The 26286-nt window shown below is 34.9% G+C and overlaps 1 protein-coding gene across 1 annotated transcript in view; it reads left to right on the plus strand.

Moving 5' to 3' along the window:
• Positions 1 to 4703: 4703 nt before the first annotated feature.
• The window catches only part of KLHL4 (kelch like family member 4), a 108935-nt gene continuing 87352 nt past the window's right edge, over positions 4704 to 26286 (plus strand). Inside the window, exon 1 of the mRNA XM_070606696.1 lies at positions 4704 to 5571. Coding sequence (XP_070462797.1) covers positions 5150 to 5571 — 422 coding nt within the window. The 5' untranslated portion in view covers positions 4704 to 5149. The remainder of the gene's footprint in view (positions 5572 to 26286) is intronic.

Consider the following 26286-nt stretch of genomic DNA (forward strand, 5'->3'; position numbering starts at 1 on the left):
AAGTTATGTTTCTGGACTCTACCTGAAAACTACTGAATCAGAATCTGCAGTTTTAATAAGTAACATGTGTAAAGTCTTGCTCACTAAAGTTTGAGAATAATTGTATCCAAGTGAACAGTTTCAAGATAAACATAGTGACAGCACTCAAATTTCAAGGGACCTTCTGGGGGGAATAAATGGGGAAGATTTGTAGAAAGCTACTGTAGAACACCTCTAATTAACTTACTTATGAAATGGAATGACAAGGGGATTAAAATCAAAGTGATGATCTTTCAAAATTGAGTTAGCCTTCAGCAGTTTTCAAACATTTTTGCTCCACATAACCCCTACAAATTTTGAAAATCAGTCTACAGCCTGATACATTACAAAGTTCACATTTAAAATATTGCATCATAAATTTAAACAATTGCAAAGGAAGCAATTTCCAGCATATTTGTAAATATTGATATTTTAAAATAAATCTTTTAAATCACTCTTTCAAATATATCCAATGGAATCTAAATACTGTGGTGATTTGATAGCTCTGTCATTCATTTAACAATACATGGAAAAACTTTCATTTACAAGCAGAAATTTTAAAGATTTTATTTTTCCTTTTCCTCCCTAAAGACCCCTGGTACATAGTTGTATATTCTTAGTTGTGAGTCCTTGTAGTTGTAGCATGTGGGACGCTGCCTCAGCATGGCTTGATGAGCAATGCCATGTCCGTGCCCAGGATTCCAACCAGTGAAACTCTGGGCCGCCGCAGCGGAGCTCATGAACTTAACCACTCGGCCATGGGGCCGGCCCCTACAAGCAGAAATTTTAAATAGTTCATTTCTCCTTGAACCTATATTTTTATTTCACTTTTCTAAAAGAATTATTTCCTAACATAATATATTTTTGCTTAAAAGTATTTTATTGACTATCTTGTCGTAATTCCTGCAACAAAAATGCATATATAAATTGAATTGTATTTTTTAAATTTCCTTTGACACTAAGTATAATTCTTTCATTGAGGGAGCATTATAATTAGTATAATAATTAAACAAAACAACATAGGTGCATTTTACTTTATATATTTATTTATTTATTTATTGCTTTGAGGAAGATTAGCCCTGAGCTAACATCTCTGCCAGTCTTCCTCTAGTGTGTATGTGGGATGCCTCCACAGCATGGCTGATGAGTGCAGTAGGTCAGAGGTCGGGATCTGAACCCACAAACCTGGGGCTGCTGAAGCAGAGCGTGTGAACTTAACCACTCAGCCACAAGGCCGCCCCAACATAGGTGTATTTTATATTTGTAAAAGATATTAAATAAATATTAAAATTTTATCAGGAATACATCATTAGTACAGGCATATGGGGCTGTTTTGGTACTTAGGTATTATCAAAGAATGAATATTGCTTTTGGCTAGGATGAGACAGAAGTCAACATCTTTTAATTTATTTTTGTTTGTTTGTTTTTATAGATGTGAGCGCTGAAAAATATTTTTCACCTAAATAAGTGGATGTAAATGGAAGGAGTTTTTTTTTTTATTTTTTACAGCAATGTCATTGAATTCTTTGATCTCTTCTTGCAATTGTCAGGAGGCTGACTGGGGCTATAAGTCAATGTTAATGTTTTTTAACCTTCTTCAAAATTTTATAGTGATTTTGGGTGCAGTGACTTAGGGCAGGATGGGTTTCAAGTTGTATATTTAGCACCCAAGCTTTCCAAATCAGATACTGCTTTTCTTTCCACCATTTTAGTGCTGCCCAGTGTGGCTTGTGCCAAGTGAATAGTTCCACCTCAGGACCATACTAGATTGTTGATGTGCAACTTTTAATACACAGAAGTCTATGGCTATGTTATTTTTCTTTAAGTTGTGCAATCAGATAATTATGGGAAAGAAATAAAACTAAGTATTCTTAAGTACTTTCGAATAATGTTAACTTCTGAAGTGTCTTAGAAGCTGACTAATTGAATTTTCTGGCCAGGATTTTGCTCAGAATACAATATCAAGAGAGCACATGGCTGCTAAGTTGCCAGGAGATTTCATCTGGTTTTCAGGCTTGTTCCCCCACTTGTATAATCATTAATTATTTATAAACGTATTTTAGCCCATAACTGTTTTGCAGTTTCATTTTAAAATTCTAGCACTTTATTGAAACAGTAAATTCACATGATATTATATTCATTTAGAATTTGTCATTTGCTAATTCTACATATATTAAATAGTTACTGGGTGTCAAGTAGATAATAAGGCAATAGGAATGAAATGAGGAATAAGATATGGTTCTTATCTTCACAGACATTTTCTTTATTTCTGTTTGAATATGCTTAAATTTAAAAGGAACTCTCATTCTTCATAAAATATCATTCTATTCAATTACTTTCTAGATCTATATATTTTCTTAGTCATTCTACAATGACTAAGATCCAGGAAAGATCTAGGAAAATGGCCATAATCTGTATACTTTAAAAAGCACATTATCGGTATAATCATACAGAATATTGTGCTATCAATGTTTAGATTTTGACAGGTATTAGTTACTGTTCATCTTATTGTAAAAGGTCCACAGGGAGATACACAATTATATCTGAATCATAATAAGTTCAGGAAACATACTAGAAAAGTAAGGTTGTAGACTCCTGGTATCCAAGAAAGTATTATTTAGAGCTACTTAAATGGCCAATTTAGTACTTCTTCCTGCACCTACCGCATATTATTTGCACCTCTATTATAACGTTTTATTCATTCTGCCTGGTGTTAAGTTTGCTTACTCTATGTCCAACATTGGGTTTTAGGCACAATGGGGAATACAAAGGTCTAAAACACAAATCTTGACTCCAGGGAGTTTACTTGGAATGTTACCTACCCAGATAACAGAAAGGCAATTCGTGTTTAGTTGCCAGTACTCACTGATATGCCTAGGGCTTATCAGAAGAACTATTTGAGATTCTCTTCAATTATTTACATGCTAAATCCCAGCAACAGACAACACACTCACCAAGGAGAGAAGATGATAGATGCTAACACTGAGGCTTAAGGGGCCTGTTGGAAAATAGATTGGGAAGTTGGAGATGGGAATAACCTGGTTGTAACTGATATAAAATCCACTATATATCTATCAATGTGTATTTATTAATTTCTTAGTACTAGAAAAAAACCTACTATATCACTCAGGGTTCTCCAGAGGAAGATATATCTATATCTACCTATAGATATAGATAGATAGATGATGGATGGATAGATAGATATATAGACAGATTTATTATAAGGAATTGGCTCATATGATTATAGAGGCTGACAAGTCCCAAGTAATGCAGTCAGCAAGTTGGAGACCCAGGAGAGCTGATGGTATAGTTCCAGTCCAAAGACTGGCAGGCTTGAGACACAGGAAGAGCCAATATTTCAGTGTGAGTCTGAGGTGAGGAATGAAATGATGTCCCAGATTGAAGGCAGTCTGGCAGGAGGAATTTCCTCTTATTCAGGGAAGGGTCAGCTGTCTGTTTATTCAGAACTTCAACTGATTGGACCTTCAAACCACATTAGGGAAGACATTCTACTTTACTCAGTCTATCAATTTAAATATTACACTCATCCAAAACTACCCTCACAGTAACACCCAAAATAATGTTTAACCAAATATCTTGGCACCGCATAGCCCAGCAAGTTGACACATAAATTTACCATTACACCTACAAAAACAAGAGCAGAAAGGGAAAGGTATAATTAGATTTATAGAAAACCGCAAGTGAAATATCTACCATAACTTAGAAAAAGATATTCATTTAATTCTCTATTTCCAAGTTTTTTAAATCCACTGGAGCAGAACTTAGAATCTGTTCAGCCTATGCATATTATGCATGAAGAAACTGTAGTGCAAAGAAGTAAAGTGACTTGTCCAAGATCATACAGCTCATTAACCATAAAGCCAGAACTAAAACAAAAACCTTATCAGTATTCTTTCTAAGGATACACTGGTACAATTTCCCCATTGTCACCTGTATGCAGGACATGGAAGCTGGATAAAGTACAAACTAAATTTCAAAATGGCATTGGTGAATGCATTCCTGATACATGACTATTATAGAAACATTTACCTTTATACAAAGTCGTGATCCTGATTCAGATCTTGAAGTACTTTCTGTACAGTTGTTACTGAATTCTGTGGCAATTTGGAGTTAATTCAAAATGTGCCTTTTTGCATTCTCTCATAAGGACTTTTGAATGAAGAAAATAGACCTTTAGCACTTCCTGTGAAAGTAAAGAGCATGATAAGGAGGTGTTTCTACAGGCATGGAGCCAGAATGGACTATTCTTGTTCAAGCTTTGGTCACTGAGAGATGACATCTCTTCTAACCTAGCCAACTTGGAAAAACACTGCTCTCTTCCTTCAGGTGTAGACTTAAAGTAGCATTAACACATCCCTTAGTGGGGCGTGTGGGTTTAGTCATGGATAACCAACACTTTCTTATGTTTCTGAAACTGTTCAGGTTTTCAAGCACATATTTATATAAAGACATTCACATTTTCAGATGTTTTGTAAAAATAACTAGAAACCTGCACAAGGGGACTGATACAAGATGCTTTCCCTTAATGAACCACCTTCAAAATTTGCATAAGCACCCCAAAATAGATCATAATGAATCCCCTGTTACAAATTCTCCTAGGACCAAGTGGCACATTTTTAGAAGTGGGCTACCGGAAAACGAATCTGGCAGAGGGTGGGGTGAGTGGGGGGAATCTAGAAGGAAGTGAATTTAAACACTTTGCTTTTGCTGGCTTGCCTGGGTTTAAGCTGCAGCTACTTTACCCGGTAAGGAAGAAGCTGGGTTAGATATTCGAAGTCCAGGCGGGAGGGCTGCGAGTGCACAGATCTAGCAGCTGGAGTGTGTTGTGGTAACTACTTTCCTGTGCTAAGCTGATTTACTTGTTTAAGGTCTGACCTCATCATCCTGTCAGTATGGGTTCCCACCTACACTGTTAGCTGCAGCTTTCTGCTTCAGCTAGAAAGCTAGAAGTATTCACAGTGTACCACAGGCAGCAGGGGTTGGGGGGAAGCAAGAAAGACTGCTCTCGGCGCTTGTGCTTTTGTTAGTTCTACAGAAGAGGGAGAGAAACAAGAGATAACAAAGGCTCCGTTTCCTTTCTGTGAGAGAAGGCTTTTGTCTTTCTGCAACGATGTCAGTGTCTGGCAAGAAAGAGTTTGATGTGAAACAGATCTTAAGACTACGCTGGAGGTGGTTTAGTCATCCTTCTCAAGGTTCGCCCAACACTGGAAACTGCCTTCAGCAGGAAGGATATGAGCATAGAGGGACCCCGGTTCAGGGCAGATTGAAGAACCACTCTCGGGACAGAAACGGACTGAAGAAAAGCAACAGTCCTGTCCACCACAACATACTGGTACCAGTGCCAGGGCCATCCCCTGCCCATCAAAGAGCCCTTCAGAATTGGCACCCACTAAACCTGATAGAACATCTTCGAGCAAATGAAGATACTCCTAAAGCTGTTCCAGAGGAGAATTTGTTCAAAGAAGCCTGTGAGAAACACTCACAAGATTTGGAGATGATGGCTGATGACACTACAGACGATTCTCCAGCAAGGTAGGAGTTTTCCATCGCATAACTGAGAGCCATAACTGGGCTAACTTATCCTCTAAAAAACTCTCATTTAGTGTTTAAATAAAAGTGCCATAATGATCTCTGAAATTGTATGCAGCCAATCAGGGTCTCCAAGAAACTCCCTCCTCTAAATCTATAAAGGAAAACAGTAATAATACGTATGTTTTGATAATTATTGGGAAATATGTTTTAGGGTTATGAATTTACTTCTCCTATCCCATTAAGAATTCTGTTTCAGTTCTAAAAGATGTTTATTACAATTACTAATTTTCTGTAAATATTCTCTGTCGCTTGGTTGTTCAAATAGTTGTGCAAATATGATGAATCACATAGAACTCTTTCTGACTGAGTTAGGCCAACTCTGACAAAATAAAAGCTCTGACTGCTCAGGACATCATTATCTGTTCTTTAGTACATAGCTGCTATATTGATGCTTCATAAATATGTTATCTTTATGTGAGAATATGGAAAAGCTTTTTTTTGGCCTTTGAGATTTATTTCAAGTTGTATTAGTTTCATAGTTAGTTTGCAATCGTGAAAATATTTTGCATAAAGCAGGTAATAAAATGTTGCTTACAGCAGTGAGATCTTAAAGTAGGAAATAGAACATGTCAGCTATTTCAGGACATTAAAATGAAATAAGTGGTACAGTATCGTTTCAGTATAGTTCATAAAATATTTGACTATCTTTATTTTTGTGTCCACCAGTATTGTTTGAGTGGAAGAAAATTATGTTCCCTCCTCTGATATTGTCCAATATAACTTAACCTAGTAGATCTTTACTTTTGTTTTCTTTTTCATTACCAGATTTTTTTCCCCCAACATGCTGTAGACACAACTGATGATCTTGGCAATGTTATTAAAGTGTAAAAGAGCTATAAAGAAAGGCGTATTTTGATATGTTTTAAATTATATAACAGTTCAACATAAAGCTATGCTAATTTATTTGGAAATCTGGATATTTGATATACTGTGTCCCTTCATAAGTATAGAGGGCAAGGACTGGCAAATTTGCTTCTAGATATGAGTTTTTCCAATATATCTGCCTGGCAGTCCCTTGCTTCCATAAATCCAAAACATAACATCAATATAAAAAGCAACATAACAACATTGTGACAAAAGACAAATCAACTGTGCAAAATGCTATATAAAGGAACTCGGTCTTCTTGTTGAAATGTAAACATGCAAAAGACTTCGTGAAATGACTTTAAATATAATATTAGATTGTTTGTGATACAGAGGTCTTAAGAAATAAAGTGTGTATGTATGAATTTTCCTAAATATTTTTGCTGTTACCCAAGAAAATGCTATACAACTGTTGGCATTGCAGGTTGTATTTGGTACAACTAATTGAAGTTTCAAAGTAATATATAATCTATACTTTTAAATTCAGCAGGTTTTCAAATTATCTCTCCTCACCTTGAACAGTTTTAAAATTTGCTGAATTTGGTGGTCAATATTAAACGCATTGAAACTGTTGTATAGAAATTTAAATTATCTACTGTGATCTCCTGACAGAGTTATTTGAGGATCCCTGAATTGATTTTCCAGCATGAGAATGTATTTACAATAAATTACTTGCTAAAATAAAATACCAGATAAAATATAAAATATAAAGCATCACCAAGTAATATTTTTTAAAAATATGTTTCTTTTTATTTTATTCCTGATAGTTTCATGTTCTAAAAAAATGTTCTGTTAAATATCCTATGGTTAGAGTAGAAAGTTAATATTTTCTTAAAATAAATACAGGACATGGTTTTACAGTTGTGCCAGGGATATTTTAAGCAGAAGAGATCGGGTAAATTGAGGACCTTATTAATTGAAATATGATGGCTTATTAATCTATCATTACCCATTCTGAATTGCTATGTCTCGATTAAGGAGAGTTTGAGAAGGAGAATTCTCATGTCCTTCTTCTCTAATGCCTCTCTTCTTCAGCAAGACTGGGGAGCGGAGGAAAATATCCTGAGAAGTTGGCAGTCGCCTGCCATCCCCTCAACAGAACTCTTGTGGTTAAAAAACAAACAAACAAATTGGCAGTCAGTGTGGAGAATTATCCCACTAGTACAAGATGGGCTCTAACAGGGCAAAGTAAGGATCTTTAAGTCACCCTGCTTTCTACAGATGTTGCAGAGAGTGAATAGAGAATGGACTAAATTACTAGCCTGCAATATAACTGAATAACCTACAATTATTCCTAAAACAGATAGTAAAGCCAAGGTATTAAAGTTATATTAATATGTTGGCTTGGGGATTTAAAAACCCAAATACATTTCTTTGTAATTGAATTATAAATACGTACTTCATTTAGGAAAATCTCTGTATCGTGATCCTGCACTGTGAGTATGCACACACCAGTATACCCGTCATCAGAGACCTGGGCTCAATTATCATTTTCTTCTTGTCCTAGATATCTACTCACTCTGCATCTTTGCTCCCCCATAACTACCTTGCTCAGTGTCCTTTCTTTATCTCATCCCTAGCATTCCCAAAATGAGAACAAATATTTTTAACAGAGTCTTATGATCATGCTTCTTATATGACAGAATATTCAGTTATGAAATTGTACATATATAAAATATTTTTTAACTGCTCATAAAGAAATGGTTGCATAAGTCTCCAGGTGTGTGTCACTGTTCCAAATTAAGTTATCTCCTCACTGTGCTTGAGAGCATTGAATAAAATGCTGATTGCCTGTGTATGGGCCCAGAACAACATGCCTCAGTACAGATTGGAGGTTCACAGGGCTGTTGAGTTTTAAGGAATTTTCAGGAATGGGGATCATATCCTCATCCTACCTGCTGAGGCTTTTAGCCTTTTGCATAACCTACCAACTATACAATGTGTAATTTTGTACATCTTTGCTAGTGTTGCATTATTAGACAAAACTCCAAATTTCCTTTCCTCTTGAGTCCTTTCCAATTTTCAAGTGAGGTTTGCCTAGAATAAAAAGAGCAGCTGTCATTGTATACTGTGATAATCCAAAGAAGGGGAGATGGGATGAATAACACTTAAAATTCATTAATAATTCATTCGACAAATATTGAGCACCCATTGTGCATCAGGCATACTTCTAGGTGCTAGGGATAAAATAGGATCAAAACAGACAACCTGTTTTCATGGAGTATACATTTTTTTTTTTTATTAATGTTATGATAGATTACAACCTTGTGAGATTTCAGTTGTACATTTTTGTTAGTCATGTTTTAATGGAGAGAGGTGGCAATAAACCAAAAATATAATACTTAAATGTTTATAAGTAGTATGAAGAAAAAATAATTAGAAGGAAGAGAGTAAAGAAGGGGATACTCCTTCAGATAGGGAAGGCCTTTCTGATAAGGTAACATTTGAGGAGAGATCTAAATAAAGTGAAGGGGGAAGTCATGAGGATATCTGACTCAAGAATTTGAAGCAAGTGACAGATTACTGCTGCTGTGCCATAAGGGAGCCCTTAACCACCATCCATCTTTTTCTATTCAAATCAATGTCACATGTTCCCACACAGTCCATTGATTAATATCCAAAACATCCTTAACTTAACTAGTGAACTCAAAAATATTCCCTGACCTCTTGTTCATTACAGTCATGCACCACGTAACGATGTTTCAGTCAACAATGGACTGCATGTATGATAGTGGTCCGATAAGATTGGTACCATATAGCCTGGGTGTGTAGTAGGCTATACCATCTAGATTTGTATAAGTACACTCTGTGATGTTCAGACAACAACAAAATCGCCTAACGACGCATGTCTCAGAATGTATCCCCGTTGTTAAGTGATGCATGACTATGTAGTGATTTTAAGATTACATGCATATCCCATGGCCACAGAGGTGACTTTCCGGCCATCCTGTGACCACGATGTCGTTTTGTCCTCTGAGGATCTGGGTATTCAGCCAGCAGACCAAATGCCTCATCTATAGAGGCCTGTGACCTTTGTGAAAACAGAAAAACGATGGTGTGTTTTCTTTCCTAACAAAACTATCAGATAGGGCCAAATATATTGTGTGTGTTCGTCCTCAGCACAAGTCCATCTGTGATGTGGAATATGCTTGGGAAATATTTATGCAAAAAGAAAATCCTAAATCTTAAACAGTGAAACTTATTATAATATTCTTTCTCATAAAGTAGATAATAACCTATATGGGTATTTACAGGGAGAGCTTTCCAGGAAGACAGAACAGCAATTTCAAAAGCCCTGAGATGAGAGTGTGCTTGATATGTTCAAACATAAGGAGGCCAATGCAGCTACAGTAGAGTCCTCAATGGGGAGCGTGGTAGGAGATGATTTTGGAAAGGTAGCAATAATAATAAAACATTAAAAATAATAAGTACCGCGACCGGCCCTGTGGCATAGTGGTTAATTTTGGTGCACTCCACTTCAGCAGTCTGGGTTTGCAGGTTCAGATCTTGGCACAGACCTACACCGCTTGTCAGCCATGCTGTGGTGGTGACCCACATATAAAGTGGGGGAAGATTGGCACAGATGTTAGCTCAGGGCAAATCTTCCTCAGAAAATAATAGTAATAACAATAATAAGTACTTTTTGTAGACACTTACTATGTGCCAGGCACTAAATACTTTACATATATTTCACATTCTCCCAAGGAAAATCTTTGCACCTGAAGATGGTGTTCACATCTACAAATGATGTTTCTCTAGGTATTGTTTTGTTGGATATCTGTTGTTGCGTTTTATCTTCTTATAAGGCAAAAATAATGTGGCTTTCTAAAGTTAATAATGAGACCTGCTTTACTTAATTTTACACTGCATTATTCAGTAGAAACTGTTACCTCAAAGGAAAGCATAGGGAACAAACCACAATTTTACTGTTGTTTATAGAAAGTTTAATAGGTTTAAAGATTAAATCCCTTTGCTTATGGTTTAACATGTACCATACAAAATTACATGTTATTCATTTACTTTACTAATTTAGAGCATTTTAATAAATAATTTAAACTTCATGAAATGATTACTAACCTTTTTAGAGATGGAACATCTATTGGTTGATTTTAAATCCTTGCTACTACTCACAGCCTCATTCCTGAGAGTGAGGTACCATGGTCTTCATGTCTCATTCTTAGCATTGTGGTATTGGATATATATTTAAATTAACACTAATTAAAATATATTTAATATTTGAAAAATTTAGGACTTCTTTCCGTCTAGGGATCTGGCGATATATTAAGGCCATGTTCCTTTAAATACTATGATTAAGAACCTATAGTTGTTATGTCTGATATTTAAAGGGCAAGTATCATTTCATTTCTACATTTGGAAATAGAAGTAAAGGACTCAAAATTTATGGCACTATTTAATATGTGACTTTAAGAGCAGCATATTAATTACATTGACCTGTTACACATTGCTTAAATGTTCAGTCAGTTAGTACTTTAGTTTAAAGTTTGTTTCTTAAACTTGTATGTCTTATTTCTGACTTTTTGTAAGATATCTGCCCCTTAACGCTAATCATGTTGATGTCTTTCCTATGACTTTATAAGTGAAAATAATTGCAATGTTACACACACACCCTCATATATATATATGTATATGTGTGTATGTATATCAGCATGAAATTCTTATATTTGAAGGAGTGAAAAACTGAAATCAAGGAGGAGTACTGACAAATACTGAATTCTTAATAAAGAAACAAGTCAAAATATAATATTTTGTGGGGGCCGGCCCCACGGCCGAGTGGTTAAAGGTCCACATGCTCTGCTTCAGCAGCTCGGGTTCACAGGTTCCCATCCTGGGCATGGGCTTGCTCCACTCATCGGCCATGCTGTGGAGGCATCCCATATACAAAGTGGAGGAGGATTGGTGTGGATGCTGGCTCGGGGCGAATCTTCCTCACCACAAAATGATAATAATAATAATAATAATAATAATAATTTTTTGCAAGATGAACCTGGAACATCTTTTAGTGCTATAAAGTAGGGAAGTCTTCAAAAAAATAATGACGGGGGTATGTCAAAGGGACACAAGCCAACTGAAAAAGCTTCTAATGACCAAAGCTGCAACAATTTTAGCAGCAAAATAAAATAGTATTGGATTATAAACCAAAGTAAAAAATAAACATTTATAAGTCCATATTGATATAAATAAATGGTTGCATAAATAAATAAATGAGAGAGAAAAGACAAATGTCTTGTGCAGAAGAATCCCAAATAATTTATGTACGTACCCTGCCCTCAAGGAGGTGGAGTGAATTCTGTGCCTTAAGTGTGGGCTGCACATAGTGACTTCTTTCCAAGGAGTAACTACTGTGGAAGCATGGGGGTGGGGGACAGTACATTTACGGTGACAAATACTACCACAGCCAAGTAATCAAGGTTTACAACAAAACTGCTCAGTTGTATAGACAGCATGTGCACTTGATACGATGTTATGAGAATGGCATTTCCTCCACAAAACCCATCACCCCCCTAATCCTATCATGTGAAAAACATCAGACAAATCCAAATAACAGGACATTTTTAAAAAATGCCTGGTCTGTAATCCTCAAACTGTCAATGTGATAAAAAAATAAGGAAAGTCTGAGAAACCATCACAACCAGGAGAAGCCTAAGAAAATAGGACAAGTAAATGTGATGTGGAACAGAAAAAGGACCTTAGGTAAAAACTGAAAAAATCTGAATAAAGAATTAACTTTAGTTAATAATAATGTAGCAATATTGGTTAATTAATTGTGACAAATGTGTCATACTAATATAAGATATTAATCATAGGAGAAACTGGGTGTGGGGTTTGTGGGGACTTTCTATACTATCATTATCGTATCACAATTTTTTTGTAAAAAAGTACATTTTAGCAAAGATTGTCCTAGTAAACATTTCGTGTACTAATACTAGAAGACCACCCAGTTTTTTGTTTTTGTTTTGTTTTTTTTAAAGATTTTATTTTTTCCTTTTTCTCCCCAAAGCCCCCCGGTACATAGTTGTGTATTCTTCGTTGTGGGTTCTTCTAGTTGTGGCATGTGGGACGCTGCCTCAGCGTGGTCTGACGAGCAGTGCCATGTCCGCGCCCAGGATTCGAACCAACGAAACACTGGGACGCCTGCAGCGGAGCGCACGAACTTAACCACTCGGCCACGGGGCCAGCCCCGAAGACCACCCAGTTTTAAGAACTGAGTACTTGTATTTTGTTTGTTTTGTTTATTTTTGTTCTTTGGCAAATGATTAAAAAGATACTAAATCAAAATCAGTGGGCTATTACTTCCTTCATGCAAAAATCTTATACATTGGCAACAAGATAATGTCTTAAAGGCAATCCTCGGGAAGTCAGCTGAAATTCTGACAACATCTAAAAACTGTATGCAGTTTCCAATCCTATCCTGAGGATACTGATTGTGGCTATCATTTGGTGTGGACCAACTTTTAAGTGCATAGCAACTAATAGGGTCATAGGTGGATATAAGAGAAAATCATTTTTATTTAATCACTGAGGACACCATGAATACTACTGAGGTGGCACATATTTATTGGTGTTTCCAAATGAAAACATGGCCTGCCACTTTTTTTTTCTATTTCTTCACATTGCTACCTATGGTTCATTACTCAGGAGGAAAGCAATAACAGATGTAAAACAAGCTTCCTCATATAAAAATCTTTATCCTTCCATGCTAAGATAAAAAGTATAGCCATTGAGTATATTTTATTATTGGTGATTCTGTTCTATTCAGAGTATAATTTCACTAAATAGAATGGAAAATGTGTAGCCCTAGTGTTTGAGAAATAAGATTTTGTAAATAGACTTTAAAAGAATTACCTGAGGAAGGGTAACTAAAAGTGAGAAAATTGAAATCAAATAGTTTTCAGTTATCTGATGTTTTAGGATGGTACAGGTATTATTGAAATCTTAAACAAAAAGCATTACATAAGGTTTTACTCTGAAAACACTGTAAAATATGTATTTCTCAATCAATGTATAGACATAATGCATGTCACTAGCATTTGCACTGAAAGAGAGCAATATCAATGATCATTTTTAATGAGACTATCAGAAATGAATCCTTTGTTACTCCTTTGTTACTCCTGGTTAACCTTTCTTAGCCTGTTACTAGTAGTCAAAGTGCCTTACCCTTACATGCTTTCAAATGCTACTTACAGAATGGCAACCTCTTGCCCTCCTCACACCCTGTCTATTGCTATTGCTTTTGTAATAGCCATACTAAACAACTTGCAACTTTTTTTAGCAGGTCTTTATCATAAGTGATTGGTTCTTGATCATTCCACTGCTATCTCACTCAGTAGAAGCTATCTGTTAAATCTTTTGTCCACCTTTTTCCTGTAAAAATAGACTACTGTCAGCACAGTGGCATTTAGGTGTTCTTTTCTAACTAATATTGATTATAGTAGCTACAACAACGCTAATAAACAACTTCATGTGTAACAGATCGTCACATAAAACTATAAGCAACACAACTATTTAGTTTACCCTGAAGTCTCTTGTAACATTCAACAAGCCAATTGCTTAACTAAGACATTGGTATTTGTTTATTGTTTCCTCCATTCAACAAGTATTTATTGAACCCCTACTGTATGCATTATGTTTTCTTAGGCAGAACTGGAAGGACCTGCAACTAGAATATACAAGTATGTACTGGGAGGCTTTGAGGAGAAGAAGGGAAAAAAAGATTGACAACAGATCTTAGCTCAGGTGACAATCTTAAAAAAAAAAAAAGACAAGATAAGGACTCTCTGGACTTTATCTTAGAGTCAGGGCTTATTAACCCCCAAGAATTTGCAGAAATGTTTTGCGTCTGTGAATAATTTTAAGGAGAAGTTCCACTTGCTTTGCTCAGATTCTCAAACAGCACCATTTCACAGGAAGAACAAAGTAACGACTGTTGGAAAGAAAGATATAATACTTTAAGGAACAAAAAATGTGGTGAGAAAAATAGAAAATACAGGACTTGACATGTGGAATATCCATTTAGGATGTTTAGATCTAAAAGAGTGTGATTTTTTTTTAATCAAGGTTTGGTTGAATGAAATTCTAGGACTCAGGACAGTTCACTAATAAATTTGAATGAGTGATATTTAATTTTTTAAACATCTTTTAGCTTTTATTTTATTTTTTATTGCGGTAAGAACACTTAACGTGAGATCTACCCTCTCAACAAAATTTTAAGTGCACAATAGAGTAGTGTTAACTATAGGCACAATGTTGTATAGCAGATCTATAAAACATATTACCTTGTATAACTGAAACTTTATACCTGTTAAATAGCAAATCCGTATTTCCCACTCTCTCCAACCCCTGGAAACCACCATTCTACTCTCTGTTTTTATGAGTTTGATTATTTTAAGTACCTCATATAAGTGAAATCATGCAGTTTTTGTCCTTCTATGACTGGCTTAGTTCACCTAGCGTGATGTCCTTCAGAATCATTCATCTTGTTGCATATGGCATGATTTCTCTCTTCTTAAGGATGAATAATATCCCATTGTATGTACATACCACATTGTCTTTATGCATTCACCCATTGATGGACACTTAGGTTGTTTCCAAGTCTTGGCTATTGTAACTAATGCTGCAATGAACATGGAAATGCAGATATCTCTTCAAGATACTGAGTTCAATTTTTTTGTGGATATACACCCAGAAGTAGGATTGCTGGATCATATATAGTAATTCTATTTTTAATTTTTTGGGGAAGCTCCAAACTGATTTCCCTAGCAGCTGCACCATTTTACATTCCCTCCAACATTGTACAAGGGTTCCAATTTCTCCACATCCTTGCCAACACTTGTTATCATTTGATTATTATATTTTTGTTTAGTAATAGCCATTCTAATAGGTGTGAGGTGATATCTTATTGTGGTTTTGATTTTTATTTCTCTGATGATTAGTGGTGTTGAGCAGCTTTTCATATCCCCATTTGGGCACTTGTATGTCTTCTTTGCAGAAATGTCTATTCAAGTCCCTTGCCCATTTTAATCAGGTTTTTCGTTTCTTTGCTACTGAGTTGTGTGGGATTTTAATACAGTTTGGATATTAACTGCTTACCAGATAGATGGTTTGCAAATATTTTTGTCCATTCCATAGGTTCCTTTTCACTCTTGTTTCCTTTGCTGTGCAAAACCTTTTCAGTTTGATGTATCCGCATGGTCTATTTTTGCTTTTGTTGCTTGTGCTTTTGGTGTTATATCCAAGAAATCATTGCCAAGACCAATATCATGAAGCTTTTCCCCTATGATTTCTGCTGGGAGTTTTATAGTTTCAGGTCTTACATTTAAATCTTTAATCCATTGTGAGTTGATTTTTGTGTATGGTCTAAGATAAGGTTCTATTTCATTCTTTTGCATGTAGATATCCAGTTTTTTCCAACACCATTTGTTGAAGAGGCTGTCCTTTCCCCATTATGTATTCTTGGCACCCCTGTCAAAGATCTGTTAACTATATATGTGTTGGGGTTTTTTCTGTGTTCTCAACTCTACTCTATTGGTCTATATGTCTATTTATGCCAGTATCATACTGTTTTAATTACTGTAGCTTTGTAGTATATTTTCAAATCAGGAAATGTGATACCTCTAGCTTTGTTCTTCTTTCTCAAGATTGCCTTGGTTATTTGGGGTCTTTTGTAGTTCCATATGAATTTTAGGATTGTTTTTTCTATTTCTGCGAAAAAATGCCATTAAGATTTTGATGGAGATTGTACTGAATCTGTAGATAGCTTTGAGTATTATGGGCATTTTAACAGTTTTATTTTTTCCTATCCATGAACAGGGCTATCTTTTCATTTATTTGTGTCTTCTTTAATTTCTGTCATCAATGTTTTGTAATTTTCACTGTACAAGTCTTTTACACTCTTAGTTAAGTCTATTCCTAAGTGTTTCATTCTTTTTGATGCTTTTGTAAATGGGATGTTTTTCTTAATTTCCTTTTCAGATAGGTCATTGTTAGTGTATAAAAACACAAGTAATTTTTATATGTTGATTTTGTGTCCTGCAACTTTACTGAATACATTGATTAGTTCTGCCAATTTTTTTGAGGAGTCTTTAGGGTTATCTACATATAAGATCATGTTGTCTGCAGACATAGATAATTTTTCTTCTTTCTTTCTGATTTGGATGACTTTTATTTCTTTTTATTCCTAATTGTTCTGGCTAGGATTTTCAGTATTATGGTGAAATGAAGTGATAAGAGTGAGCATCCTTGTCTTCTTCCTGACCTTAGAGAAAAAACATTCACATTCATTTTTTTTTACTGTTGAGTATGATTTTAACTGTGGGCTTTTCATATACAGTCTTCACTATATTAAGGTAAATTCCTTTTATACTTAGTTTATTGAGAGGAGTAGATGTCTTAAAAGTTTTATTATCTATTATCACATTTCCGAATTTTACTATAATAAATAAGAAAGAAGTTTGTATCATCCACTAGTAAGTCATTTGCATTTTTTCAAGATTCCATGAAATGATATACTGCTCATGTAAAAAGGGACCAAAAAACCTTTAGTATACTCATACTGAGTCCAATTGCTATTGTAATGAAGAATATAGTACCTCACCTGGAAGAGGAAAGTACTTCTTTTGACTGAAAAATTAGTTATAAGAACAGAGAAACCTTGCTGTATTTCCTTAGGATAGTTTCATTAATCTTGAGCTTTTATTATTAAATTCTATATATGTAAAGACTACAGTATAGACTACATATGCTTCAGAAAGAAAATGTTTTTCAGAACAGTGATGACAGTCTGCGTTATTATTAAAAAAAAGGCTAGATAGGGCTGGCCCCGTGGCCGAGTGGTTAAGTTCGCGCGCTCCGCTGCAGGCGGCCCAGTGTTTCGTTAGTTCGAATCCTGGGCGCGGACATGGCACTGCTCATCAGACCACGCTGAGGCAGCGTCCCACATGCCACAACTAGAAGAACCCACAACGAAGAATACACAACTATGTACCGGGGGTCTTTGGGGAGAAAAAGGAAAAAAATAAAATCTTTAAAAAAAAAAAAAAAAGGCTAGATATAGCAGATAATCTTATAAAAGGGACATAAAACCATACTCTATTAAACTTTTTTCTTTGAGAAAAGTCAAAAATATAAAATGGCAAAATACCTTGGTGAGACAATAGAGGTTTTCATTTTCTCTGGAGAAGTAAAGTCCAAGTACAAAACCCCTAGGTCGATACGATTTAAATACCCTAATCTTGAAGCACTTCCTATTCCAGGTTAATTAGGCAACCAGGAAACTACATTAGAAATTTCACCAAGTATAAGCAAAGAATTATCACGAGAGCCACCCCAGTGTGATAATACCCATCTTCTTAGAGATATAACTTATACCTTAAAATCTACTCAATTTTCCCATTGCTAGTTATGAACCTCTATTATTTTCACCTCCAAAATGTATCACTAAAAGCCTTTCATGAGGAAAAGTAACTCAAGAGCTTCTTGTTGAGTCATAGTGAATTAACCAAAATCAGGGTATAATCAAAAGGTTAAGAACATTAAAACCAGATCATTAAATAAAGGGAGCTTCAATTAGGAGTTATAGTCAGTTTACCTGGCCAAGGCCACAAATCTGGAGGTCCGAATCTGGAATAAAGGTGACACAAAAAACAAGAATGGGAAGCCAAGGCTAGAAACTCAGCAAGAATAGGAGGAAAAGCACCACTGTTAAATCTCTAAGGTTACAAAGGTTGTAACAGAGTGAGAGAGGGAGATCTTTTTCAGAGATGCTAGTTAAATGAGCTACTCCTAGGACAGTTCTCTTTCCTGATAGCGCAAAGTAGGATCTTGGACTTCACTGTGCCCAAGAATCATCTGGGCAGCTTGTTAAAAATGTAGTTGCTCAGTGTCCATGACCAGAGAATTTATTACTTTTGAGGTGGGATTTAGGAATCTGAATTTTTAACAAACTTCTGAACTAAACTTTAAAAAATATTTGATCAGTTCCTACAAGCCCAATTTGTCAGGATTCCTATAGGATCCTAATACCTGATATATTGGTAATGGTAAACACATAATAAATAAAACACCAGGGCTTAATATAAAGTATATTCAATTATACAGTATAATAATCGATTATACTTCATGTAAGAATTGTAGATGCACTTGAATCTGTGATTTACATTGACAAGATCTCAAGTGTTGACCAGGAAAATGCTTTAAAAAAATAGCAGCATTAATTTATTCTTACCCCTCCCACATGTAATGAACTGTATTAGGTTCTGTGAAAGGATGACAAAGGAATAAAAACAGAGATCCTATCCTTAAGAAGTTCATAATCCAGTTGGAATGGAAAAACACTCCGCTGCCAATAAAGCTTTAAGAGCAATTACAAGGCAGCGACTCAGTTCAGATCCTCTAGTGTTTAATATAGAGGCTATCCAGGATAATTAAGACGGAAGTACGGTTAATGACTCAAGACATCTTGAAATGCAAACATAGAAAGGCTAATCCAAAAATAGAAATAAGTTTAAACCACATAGAAATTTTTTGTTATTTTCAATTTTTCAAACCTAGAAACAATGTAACCAATGACAGTTTATCTTTACTAGGGTCCCTCAACTCTCAGTTGAGCTGTTCTGAAGGTTGGACAATGATTACTAAGATAATGCTGTATATACTATAGACATTTATTGAAAATACTGATTATATTCTGGTACACTGCCCGCAGACCTACCTCTTCTCAGTTCCGGTAACTAATTGGCTGCTCTTCTGTTACTTTCTCCTTACTTTTTTTTGGTACTTCAGAGTTGCTCTCTTCACCTTCTGTGTTTTCTTTGCTCTCTGCATGGGCTAACACATTAAAAGTATATAAGTCTAAAAGTGTAACACAAACTGAAAAACAATAAAAAGGAGAAATGGTTTATTGTCATTTTTAAGCAAGCTAGAAAATGAGATGAAAAATTAAGCCTTTCTCTACAAATTATGAATCCAAGTATTTAATATGTTAAATAATTACTTTTCAGAAGCATTTGGCTGATCTTAATAACTTGGCTTGCTTAATGATGAAGCAACTTTGATAGCAACTAGCATACATCTTGCAACTGATCAAGATGATTTTTATTTTTATACAAAGTATTGTACATACACTTGAACTTGCCACAGATTATCACAGCAAGTATGTATGCTATAATTATTTTCATAACTACTGTATATCTGAATAAAATGGAAATTTCTCCTCTGAGATTTTTTCATCCTTTTTACTTTGACTGAATTGTGTCTATAATAATTGCATATTTAGAGATATCTTAGGATTTTAATTAGAAAGGACGTTTAAAGAACTGCACAGGTGCAGAAAGTAAAGCCTAAAACATAGAATGACTACAGCTAATTAGTGGCAAAACTAGGACTATAAGTCAAATTTCCTAACTTCAGGACTTTCACCACACTGCTTGCTCAGCAGCATATTCAACTCCGTCCTTCTGATAAAATTATGAGTGTCCACTCATCATTATAGATGATGTTAAATAGTGCTTAGATTAGGCTGATTACAGAATCTCTTGGAGTTAAATATTTCAAATAATTGTGACTTTTATGTCAGATAACTGACACATCAGAGATATAAATTAGGACATTTCACAAACCTTGATATCATAGAAATAGTTAAATCATCTTTTTCATTCCATTGTTTGCAGAAAATATTTACAATAATCAGTCAGTTCAGGAGTAAATGTTGTGCTCTGTAAGTTGTCTGTCACTGTATGAGGGCTTTTCCGTACAGTCAGACGTTCAAGAACAAGGCAAGAAGGATCTCTGATTGAGGAATCATCTGCTCTTTTGGCTTCTGCCCATTAGTAGTATGCATAATAAAGAACTGAATTAGTTTATATTTATGCAGTTATTCTTAAGTAGATCCATTTTGCAACTTTATTCAAGAAATGAGGAAGTAATTCCAGTAAGAGTTTCTCTGACAGCTAACCAACAAATACACTAAAACAATCCAGGCCCTGTTCTCTTATTCTCCTCTCGACAATATAAGACTGAGGATAAAATATCTGTGTAAAACTTCTAAGACAACTTTTAAAATTATCCTTCAAGTTTTTCTTCTTCAAGTTGAATTGCCAGAATTGACATAAGATTCTTAAAATCTCCTTTCTCACCCTCTGGATAGTTTAGCCTTCTGTTGACAGCTATACACTAGAAAGGGCCTATCACAGATTTTTTACTTTTATGTTGAAAGTGGCTTGCAAAAATAAATGGATACAAATTGCTGGTTCTACTCAAAGTTCTGTGGTATTAAAATGAGAAGAAACTACTGGCAAAAACATGAAAATTCATGAAACATCTGGTATTGCTTCCAGTCAAACTCAAATAATAGGTATTTTCCCTTGCATAAAATTATTTCCTTTTATCCTTCCAGCATAGCATAGATCTTTACAGGTGCATGAGAATTCTATTCATTATTTAGGAAAAATATCAATCTGTCAAAAGTGTGGAAAACGCCCATGTGGGCAATATGCTATGTAAAATTAATACATCGTGTTTCATTGTGTTATCATTTTGAATGAATCAAATATAATGATAGTTCTCCTGAGGTTATATTAAAACAAGACTGTATAGATAGTTGATTGTCCTTTTTAAATAGCTTGATCATCACATACTTTAAAAATGTAATTTACAGGTGTTTGTAAAACTCAGAATTTAAACATGTATGTCTATTTTTTAAAAATTTTACACTAAATCACAAACATTAATTTATAAGTACATAGAAAGAGAATTACTCGTGTTTGTTGAATGGTAATTGGTTAATTCTGAAAGTGTATCTAAGAAGCATTTGTAAGCTAGTAGACTATTAAGTATTTTTAATGATTAAATCATTTGCATCTCTAATATTTTCAAAGCTTTCCTTCTTTTTTATTGATGCATGCAATACCATTAGTGAAGGACACTGAAGGCTCTAAAGCACAGAATACATGAAATGGTTTATTACTAGTAGTGAGAATGGTATACATTGTGACATCAGAACACACTTTATATATTGAATTCAAGCCTGTTATTTAACTTATTTGATTTGTAAAATACCTTCATTTTGAGAACCATCTTAATCACTCATCTTTGCTACCACTGTGGAAATTTCTACTTCTCAGGGCTTCTCGCCATTAGCCAATATCTGCTGCATTTAACGGGGTAGTAAGGAGGACATTAAACTATTTTTCTCTCAACTCAAACTTTTTATCATCATTTTTGTTTAAATATAAAAAACGCTCTGATTTTTCACAGAGTGTCCAGTTCTTTTTATGTCTTCTCCCTATCTGAAAAGTATCTTGCTCTCTTCTGCTAGAACACCATATTCATGGTAATTTCTTTGTCTTTGTTTTACTTGATAGATCTGATTTTTACATGCAATGATTTTTTTCTGGGATTCAGCAATAATAAACATCCTGTTTTTATGATTTTTTTTTATAATTTGCCATTTCTGTACAGAACATCTAAAGTAATATGCCATTATAAAAATATACCTGGTTGACTTTCAGAGTGAGCTGTGAGTGAAGAGCAGCAATAGAAATTTGCCAATATTACTTTCTTGAGTCAATATCTATGAATTTTAAGCAGGCATCACTGAAAGGTCAGACTTGAGCTTGTACATAACAATACTCTCTTGCTGCTGTCCAAATGCAAATCAGTTTTCCTCCTGTCTCTTGATCTGCTCTGTGCTGCTGGTTGCAAACATAGAGAAGAATCGGTAATTGTTATGGACAGCAGACAAAGTGTGACTTTGTAGTTTTATGGTTTGCTCTCCCAAGAAGAATCATTATTTTCGTAGTCTACTTCAGTTTGTATTCGATTTACTCAAAATATCAGACATTATTTGTTTTATAAAACTAATGGGAATGAAAAAGCACACTGACAAAATTGCTAATATGCTGAAGAAAAAATTAATTGACATGAGCAATGGAATTTATCTTCTAGTCATGCTAGCGAACTTAAAATGCCCATTGTTTTCTCCAAAAAAAAAGGTATTTGTGGCCCCACACCCAACCCAAGTAAAGTGTGTTTGTGTCCTGGGGCATTTTCCTACCACACCCTATATAAAAAGGCACGATAGGGTGCACTTTGGAGTCAGAGTATCCGAATTCAAAGGCCAGTTCTGACACTTATTTGTGTTATGAGCTCTAGTGAGTTATTCAACCTCTTTGTGCCTCAGTTCGTCTCATTTTTAAAATGAAGACAGTGCATGCACCTATCCTATATGGCAGTGTGGAAGATTAATTGAGGCAATAAATATAGGGTCGTTGGAACAATGTCTCACATATAAATGTTCAATAAATGTTAACATTATTTTACATTTGTTGAACAATTTTCCTCATACCTCATTCATCTTATAGGATAATGCAGATTGTTAAGCATACTGTAGTTCTTATAGGTGATAAAAACTGCCTCCTGACTATTTTGCCATTGCTTAATCATTCAGTTAATTATTTTATGATAGGTATAAATCATTGTTATTTTACCAATTCCTTCATTTAATTTCTCATTTGAGAAGATTTTCACATATCTTCATAATCTAGTCAATTACAAGCATCCTTCCTACATTTCCTAAAATGGATATCTGGAGTGGTAATGTTTAGCAGGTAAGATTTTCTAGTAATGCAAGCAGTGGATGGAATGTGAGAAATTTCAGAATCCATTTTAATATGTACTTTTGTTATTTGGATTGTGGTAAAATCAAATTAACAAAATATAGCTTATAAGATAATAAAAACTTATAAATCCTCGCTGTATGTTCTAGAAGCACATTGTGGGACATGAATGCAATGAAATTTTTAAAACAGGAATAGGTAAACTTTTTCTGTAAAGAAACAGAGTAAATATTTTGGGCTTTGCAGGCCATCCAGTCTCTGCTGCAACTACTCAGCTCTGACTTTAGTGCAAAAGCAGCCAGAGATAACATGTAAATGAATTCGTGTGACAGTGCTCCAATGAGACCATATTTATGGACATTGAATTTGGAATTGCATATAATTTTCCTGTGTCCTTTTGGTTTTCTTAACCATTTAAAAATGTAAAATCCATTTCTAGCCTATGAACCATACGAAACAGATGGCTGACTGGATTTGGCCCATGGGCCACAGTTTGTCAACTGTTGTTGTAGAAGCACTTTGTGAGACGTGAAGGGATTTTTTCTACAACAGACAGCCATGAAAATTCTGTCATGTTGACAGCCTTAGCTGAGATACTTTAAGCCTTGAACCTTCCCGCTAGCTGAGTCTTGCTCATTTTTCACAAGTGTTTTGATTTGACACTCTATTTAGATTAAATTTTCTATATCAAGATGCTTTCTCTCCTGTTAGAGAAGCTAAAATAATTCTGACTGGAAGTTTTTTACACTGATACAAAACAGTAAATGAAAGTCAAGAAAGTGTATTACCGTAAATTCCTCTCATGTCTGGAAAACAAAAATCACATGAAAGTAAAAATCCCCCCAAAATTACTACTTCATTCATACATTCAATAAATATTTAGAATGCATAATATATCCAAAGTACCTTGACAGAATGATGTATAAAGTAAATGCTTTCCAGTTATTTACAATTCTAGTAGAGAACATAAAATATGTACACTAATGAGTATAATGCAACATAGAATGTAGTAATGTTATAATAGTAGCATTTGCATAGGCCATAGGTAATGTTAGTATTTTGTAAAGTAAATTAGAAAAAAATTGCTTACAAAAACTGTACCATTAGTATTAAATAAAACCAAAACTGTACCCTTAGTCCCAGTATATTAACTACTGATGCACTGTGTGTGTGTGTGTGCGCGCGTGTGTGTGTGTGATATGTTTATTTCTTTGGACAATAATTAGGTGCCAAGTAGTTTCATAAAAAAAGTAGCTGTTTCTCTTTATCGAGGAAATGTTTATGTTAAGGTAAAGTCCAGACACCTAAAGGAAATGTTGCTGGCCAGCATTTACTTTTAAAAACCCAGTGCCAATAGTGCTTCAATCTTGCTTCTAGACTTCTCATAGTGGCCCCTTAAGTAGGCAAAGTGTAATTTGAGGAGTACTATAAAAACACCTCATGGCTAGAATATTCCGTCTTTATCCATCTTGCTGATTTCCACGTTTATTTTTGGAGATTACTTCCTCTTTTTCAAAGCAATCATTGTTCTCTGTTAAGCCATAAATAGCCCTGGCTTCTCTGCTACTGGTTTCAATAAGGATCATGTTTATTTGCAGTCCTCTGTTCCTATTTTCCATATGTTGTTAGATTAATTTTACCACAATCCAAGTAAGGCAATGGTGTATTGAAATGGATTCTTAAATGTATCGTATTCCATCCATTGCTTCGATTACTAGAATATGGTGCCTTGTAAACAGTACCATTCCAGAAATCCACTTTAGCAAATGAGAGAATATTTTAATTCAATTTAAACCTGAGATAGAGATATAATTGGAAATACAATCCAAAAGACAGAAAAGAAACTTTACCAAGAAGAACAAATTCTAGAATTTATCACCACATTTCAAAACTTAGAAACCTCTATTAAGAAACACTTAACATTATGCTGGTATTGAAATACAGATATTATGCATAGGTATCTCACCAAACTTATTTAGTTGTAGTGCATTGACAACCAAATTACGGAGACATGAATGTGCATATTTTTGTAAGATTTTTCTAACAGAATTTTACTATATCATCAAAGTAAAATCAATTGGGTTCTTGATCAAGATCCATGTAAATCTTATGTAATGCTACGTAGTGTTTACTTGTTTAAAAGAAAGCCTTTATTTACGTTAAAAAAGGTAAAGGAGGGCCCGGTCTGGTGGCATAATGGTAAGGTCGCACATTCCGTTTCGGTGGCCCAGGGTTTGCTCCTTCGGATCCCAGGTGTGGACCTACTTACCGCTTGTCAAGCCATGCTGTGGCAGGCATCCCACATATAAAAAAATAGAGGAAGATGGGCATAGATGTTAGCTCAGGGCCAATCTTCCTCAGCAAAAAGAGGAGGATTGGTGGCAGATGTTAACTCAGGGCTAATCTTCCTCAAAAAAAAGAAAAGGTAAAGGAAACACCAAAAAAAAAAAAAATACAATCAAGAAAATGAAGACAACCTACAGAATGGGAGAAAATAATTGTAAACCATTTATCTAAGAAGAGGTTAATATCTAAAATATATGACTAATTCATACAACTCAATACCAAAATAATAATAATAATTTGATTTAAAAATGGGCAGCAGACTTCAATAGACATTTTTCCAAAGAAGACATACAAATGGCCAACAGGTACATGAATATGTACAAATACTGTATGATCTCACTTAAATATGGAACCTAAAAAAGCCAAACTGATATAAAAAGATAGTAGACTGGTAGATTGGTGGTTGCCAGGGGCTACGGGGTCGGGGAGATGGGAGTGTGTTGGTCAAGTCTGCAATGGATGCTCAATATCGCTTATCATCAGGGAAATGCAAGTCAAAATCACAAAGAGATTTCACCTCACAACTGTTACAATGGCTATTATAAAAAATACGAAAGATATCAAGTGTTGGCAAGGATGTTGAGAAAAGGGAACCCTTTTGTTGGTGGGAATGTAAAATGGTGCAGCTGCTAGGGAAATCAGTTTGGATCTTCCTCCAAAAATTAAAAATAGTTCTACCATATGATCTAGCAATCTCACTTCAGTGTATATATCCTAAGGAAATGAAATCAGTGTCTCCAAGAGATATATGCAGTCCCATGTTCAATGCAGCATTATTCACATTAGCCAAGGCATAGAAACAACCTAAGTGTCC

Source organism: Equus przewalskii, chromosome X (genome assembly GCF_037783145.1).
Source record: "Equus przewalskii isolate Varuska chromosome X, EquPr2, whole genome shotgun sequence".
In the NCBI taxonomy this organism is placed as follows: domain Eukaryota; kingdom Metazoa; phylum Chordata; class Mammalia; order Perissodactyla; family Equidae; genus Equus; species Equus przewalskii.